The 6,487-nt window shown below is 37.6% G+C and overlaps 1 protein-coding gene across 1 annotated transcript in view; it reads left to right on the top strand.

Moving 5' to 3' along the window:
* Window positions 1-326: 326 nt before the first annotated feature.
* RIMS2 (regulating synaptic membrane exocytosis 2) overlaps window positions 327-6,487 on the top strand; it is a 418,309-nt gene continuing 412,148 nt past the window's right edge. The window contains exon 1 of the mRNA XM_012723001.1: window positions 327-562. Within this exon, the coding sequence (XP_012578455.1) occupies window positions 387-562 (176 nt within the window). The 5' untranslated portion in view covers window positions 327-386. The remainder of the gene's footprint in view (window positions 563-6,487) is intronic.

The following is a 6,487-nucleotide window of genomic DNA, read 5'->3' as shown; positions in this document are numbered from 1 at the left end:
CGCCCTCCCGCCCGCTCCCCAGTCACCCCACCCTTAGCCGAGCCGGCCGCCCTACCCCACCACCTCCCCGCCGCTCGGCGCACTCCGCGTCCCGGCCGGGCCTCGCGCGCCTTTCTCCCAGCCCGCTCACTAGCCAGCTTCGCCCCGGGAGGAAGAAACATTTCCCGGAGCGCACTTCTCAGTCTCCCCGCCACCCTCGCCCTCCCCTCCCCCTCTCTTTCTTTCTGGGGGAGGGGGGCTGTCGCCTCGGACTGAAGGCCATTGATTTGTATGTATTTGTCCCAGCGCCGGAGGCTGCCCCAGCCGCCCGCGCGGGTGCCGCCGCCGCCGCCGCCGCCAGTGGAGTTGCCTCCCTGCTTCGCTGAGGTGGTGAGGCTCCGCCAAACATGTCGGCTCCTATCGGGCCGCGGGGCCGCCCGGCTCCCACCCCGGCGGCGTCTCAGCCGCCTATGCAGCCCGAGATGCCCGACCTCAGCCACCTCACGGAGGAGGAGAGAAAAATCATCCTGGCCGTCATGGACCGGCAGAAGAAAGAAGAGGAGAAGGAGCAGTCGGTGCTCAAGTAAGGACCCAGCTCCATCTTCCCGCCTCCCTCCCTGCCCTCCGCCCCCTCGGCCGCTACTCTGCGGCCGCCTGCGCGCCCGGGATCGCCGCCCTCCCTCCCGCCGGCGGCGCCCGGGCCACGAGGGCTGCGGCTGGCGCCCGTCACCGGCACCGCTTTCTGGGTGTCAGAGCACGGGGGTGTGTGTCGGGAGGGAGCGCGCCAAGGCCGGCTGAGGTGACGGCGGCGAGCCCTTAGGCGATGTAATTTCCCCGGGCGCCCTTCCGGCTTTGTCCGCGGGTCAGTTCGGCTCCGGGACCTCGGCGGGGCTGGGGCTGAACCCGGGCTCCGCGCGCCCCTTCTTCTTTCCCGTCGCCCCCGCGCGGAGGCAGTGACTGGGGCAGTGAATCCAATATGGCCGTGCACAGGTGCTCCCTGGCCGGGACCCGGGTGAAGGCGCGCTGGACCCGGTGATGTGGGCGCCGCCGGGTGCCCCTCGTCCCGCGCCTCGACAGGGCTGTTCTGCTTCCAACGCGGGGAAGACCGGAGCTGGCCGAAGTCGACACGGGCGGGAGGGCGGCGTTGCGGGCGAGGGGCCTAAGCCCTAGCGTCTCGGGTGGGTGTGCGGCCGCCGCCATCTTCCAGCCCCTCCCCCTCGGCGGGTTCTAACACCCTGCACTCTGCTGCTCTTCCTGTTTGCCACTAGTAAATCTGTTTAATCCTGAAGAGACTCCGAAGAGACTCCAGTTCCTATCATGACTGCAGTTTGGGACGCTTCCTACCCTGTGAAGTTATACTATTCGTGCTCATAGTCTAGGCAGCCTGGGTTTTTTGCCGAGAGTGAGAGTGAAAGCAGCACTCAGGCTTCGGCTTAGTGTGCGTGTAACTTCAGCACCAGGGAACTGTCCATACAGGGTTCTCGATGGCTTTGAAACTCCTTTTCTTGTTAGTGTGGTAATTTATTTATATAAGTTTGCTTTTAACTGCTTTATAGTTACTTGACTGCTCACTTACTATGTGAAAGAGATTTTGCAGACGACGAATTACCTTTTATGTTTTGCCAACTTTTTGTTTGAATCAGTCACTAGGAGGGTAACTGTACACTCTTTTGTGTATTGTCAAATATACTTTCCCAATATTTCCTTCAGAAACACACAATTGTAAGCGTAGTATTCCTGTCTGAGGGTACTAACACACTGATTTCTAACTATGTAAAATTTAAGGCAGGTTGTTGATTCAGCATTCTTTAATGTATTTATAAAAACACAATCCTCTCCCTATATGTGTTTTCACATTTTAATAAAAAATATTACTTTAAATAATTTATGGTAACAAGCATATCATGTATCTATATATGTTCAAGAAAAACACTGTTTCCAAAATAAATTGAAGGACTAAGAGCAAATGAATTTCCTGACATATTAACTGGAATTAAGAATTGCTTTTTCAAAGCTAATTTCTGGGTTTTAATACTTGTTTGGGAATGTGATTTAATAAGCTTGGGAAATGAAAAAAAAAGTAAGAGACTTAAGTTGCTCATTTCAACTAATGAAGTAACAAAGCATTTTCTTTTCATTGAGCTATACTTGACATGATATTAGTTTCAGTTGTACGACATAATGACTTAATATTTAAATATATTGCAAAATGATCCTGACAATAAGCCTAGTTAACATGTCATAATACATAGTTACAATTTTTTTCTTGTGATGAGAACTTTTAAGATATACTTTAATGACTTTCAGATATGCAATACAGTATTTTAATTTCAAATATGCAATACACTATTATTAGCTATAGTTCTCATGTTGTACATTATATTTCTGTGGCCAACTTATGTTATAAGTGGAAGTGGGGGTTCTTTGACCCCCTTCGCCTGTTTTGTTCTCTCCTCCACTGCCCACCTCTGGCTACTACCACTCTGTTCTCTGTGTCTGTGAGTTTGAGGTTTTATTTATTTATTTATTTATTTATTTATTTATTTATTTATTTATTTATTTATTTATTTATATTCCATAGATAAGTGAAACCATAAGACATTTATCTTTCTCTCTGGCTTGTTATTTAGCAGAATGCCCTCAGGTTTCATCCATGTTATCCCAAATAGCCAGATTTCATTCTTAGTAAAGAATTCTTAACTACATGTTATTTTAAAAAGCTTTCTGAGCATATTCCTATCTTTGTTTAACTTTTTACTGTATATACTAGCAATGCCAAGCTTTTGATGGCTTACAGTTTAATATTTAGATACACCAATTTATACTTTTATTATAATTCTATAAAATCACTGCCAAAATTATGTTCAAATAATAGTTTTTATTTCTTTATAGTATGACAAATAATAGTATATATGACTAGTTCATTAGAGTACTATTGTTTTATTGCATAAAAATTCCAATGAATCTTTTGAGTACTTAGTGAAAAATTATTTAAAATGAGTAATATGTTAGTAAAATGTGAAAGGGGTTTCCTTGTGGCTTCATGTATATGTATTAAGGCTGCAAAAATGTTTGCATTCATATTTGCATGGGTTAGAAATACATTAGATAGAAACAGGCATTCGCTAAGCATATAGATAGTCTATGAAATTTCAGATAGTCTATGAAATTACATTGGTGAAAAACCTATTAAAATTTATTTTAAATGTCTAGTTGCATTTCTACTTTAGTTATGGAAGGGTCATACTTCAAAATTGCTTACAAAGTTTCAAAATTATTTCTATATTCATTTCAACAGGAAGTTATTTGGAGGTTAAAGCTTAATGTGTTTGAAGTGTAGAATTAAACATTTTTTAAAAATGCTTTTAGCTTCTGAAATAAAATACAAATTAGCAAGGAAAATAGTAGAATTATTATAATGAGATGAATTGTTTTGAACAATTTGACAATTAAGTAATTTATCAATAGTGAGTATTAAGTTACAGCTATAATACATAATAAAACATTAATATTCTTCAATGACTACTATTTTCATTAAGTTTTAGGGGCCATTTGTTTGGTCATTACTATGCTATCCTTTGTTTCTCTTTAGTGATATCAATGTAATTACATGTTTTATTATCTATTCTGAGATGCCAGGGCCTAAAGAGAAAAAAGTTGAAATTCAAATTCATGCCTGCTGCTTTTCAACAAATATTTAAAAAATAAGGTTGGTATGTGAAAAAATTGAAACTATTGGATGAAAATATCTTTGTATGATTTGTGACTTTCATATTCATATTAAGTATTCATTAAAAGCAGGGCATGCATACTCAAGGGCATTACAAGATGATATATTGGAGTACAGGAAGGAGGTATTAAATATATCTTTATATTTCTATTTTTATTTAACAAAGAAAGAAATTAAAGTTTACTAACATTTAATGTAGATTGAAATTTTCAATACATATAATTTACAAGTAAATATGCATGTATTATGAGGTACCTGGCTGAGCTATTTTTAACAAGAGAGATTAGTGATCAAAGCAGTTTGAGACCACTATGGCAATCTCTCTGCTTAAGAACCTGAATAATTAAAAACTCAACTCAGTTTTTAGTAATTTCTTCAAAGTCTGACTGGGCATTTACATATTCAGGAAGTCTTCTGTCACTATCGAATAACAGTTTTACATGTGAGGTACTAGGATTTTGGAAGTATATTTATATCTCAATATAGAGGATCAGTAATTACTTTTTAAAAAATTGTTACATCATTTTTTTTTAACAGACTTTGCTTAGCTAAAGCAGTCTAGCAGTAAAATATATGTTGTCTTTTTACTGATTTACTTTTTAAGCCTACTTTCTAAACTTTAAACTTCTTGCAGATAAGGATAGAAATGTACCTTTCTTTGGAATTTGTGTTCTATAGCATCCTTAATGTCTGCACATAGTAGGTGCTTAATAAATAATGTAGATTTGGCTTGTGGAAATGTTAATGAGGTAGCTTACTAGTTTTGCTGGGAAAATTGAGAATTTTTTTTTGAAGGAAAAGCATAATTTATTAAGTTTGTTTTTTTCCAGTGGGGTATTTTTTGGGGGGTGGTATTATAAAAAAAAAGTCTGCAAACCTACTGAGATCAGAAAGTATTTATTGAGTTTCTACTATGTGCACATCACAGTCTTTCAGATGAGGTATTTTACAGAAAATTAGAAAGTATGGGGTTTTTTGATGCATAAATTAATTTTTCATTTTTGGTTTAGATTTTCTATTAATGTCAAAAGGATATTTGCCCAATAAAGTAAAACAAGCAAAACTTTTCATGATAAATTAAGGTGGTAGTTTAGCATTAACATAAGCTTAGCTACCTATTTCTCTTGCCTTGAGACAACTACTGTTACCACTTTTCTGTGTACTCTTCTAGAAACATTCTACATATAAGAGTAGATATATGTATATATCAAATGTAGATATATGTATATATCAAATGTTGCATAAGCATATGTGCATATGTGTGTGCACATACTTGAATAGAGATATATGTATAAATCTGAAAAAACAAATATATCCTGTAGTTTCATTTTTAGGACACCTGCCCACATTAACTAATGTGTAGAATGTGTAGGTACTTCTTTCATTTTTGGGACTGCATAATATCTCATTTTATGAGTGTTCTGTAATTTCTTTAATTTGTGCCATATTTTGGGATTGGTTAGTCCATTCTAATTATTTTATCATTAGAAATAATACTGTAATCCCTGTATGTATGCATGTATCATTTCTCATGTGTGTGTGTCTCTGGGATAAGCTTTCAGAAATGGGATTGTTTGGTCAAAAGGTTAGTATATTTTAAGATATAATATTGCCAAACTTATTTCCATAGGGCAAGCGTGTATAAATGACATGAACTAGGGAGACTTTTTCATATCCTTGTCAAGTGACTATGTGATGTCTTTGCTAGTATTTTGGTGAATAATATATCATTGTAGATTTAATTGCAGTTTTCATATTAGCAGTGGAGTGAGAGTCTTAAATTTGTTTAGGGCCTTTTGTATATCTTCTTGTTGATAAATTTTAGTGATTTGTAGACACCTTATGTCATTTGATTTATGAACCCTTTATTTTCTGTTCAAGATTTTTTAAAAGTTTAATTAAATTTATTTTTGTTTTATGACCTTAGGGCTTGTAAGGATCCTCCTCTTTTTAACTCATACAGTTTTTTTTTATAGCTAAATGAAACTTTAAGAATATGAAATATTAGTTAAATGATGCAATTAGTCACGAAGACTTAAATAAAATATTGTGTTTTATATAAATAACCATGTCTATTGCCAAAAGTTGAAAACATGTAGTTTTAAAAGATTGAAAATACATTCTAGAAAGTTGATTTGTATCTATGAGAAGGTAGCTAATGAATTCCTTGTATCTATATATATTCTATACTTTAAAGAAAGTAGGACTGTTGAATAATTCCTTCATGTTTATTATACTAGTTGATGAAGAATTGATTACATTATGTGATGAAGCCAGAAGTGGTAGAGGCAAGTATAATGGACCAGATGGATTTTGCTTGAAGTCTTTGTTTGCTAATTAAGAACTTGTTAAATTGGTGTCTCTTCCTTTGTCTCATTTGAATAATAAAACTCACCTTGAAGGATGGTTGTGATCAATATAGACTACTTAAGAGTCCTGGCACAAATAGTTGTGTAAAAAAATAGTTGCTGTTGTTAACGGATTATAAACAACAGTTTCTGACCCTTTTTATCATAGCATTCCTAGGTGAAATCTTGCATTTTTTTAAATTAAGAGGTTTTTTTTGTTTGTTTGTTTTTGTCTACTGGAAAATCAAAATATGCTCTGAGGACTCTTAAGTGAGTATATTTATTTATTTATTTATTTAGAATATTAGGGGTGGGGAGTGGTAAGGTGGTGAATTGGAAGCAGTTTCCTTAGCAAAACCCATTCTTGGGGAGTGAAGTTAAGTTGTAGTAAACATCCACATGCTTTTTATTTATTTACTTATTTTTTTTT

This window comes from Condylura cristata, unplaced genomic scaffold (genome assembly GCF_000260355.1).
Source record: "Condylura cristata isolate star-nosed mole 26May11 unplaced genomic scaffold, ConCri1.0 scaffold00009, whole genome shotgun sequence".
In the NCBI taxonomy this organism is placed as follows: Eukaryota; Metazoa; Chordata; class Mammalia; order Eulipotyphla; family Talpidae; genus Condylura; species Condylura cristata.
This window is presented reverse-complemented; position numbering and strand designations above follow the sequence as displayed.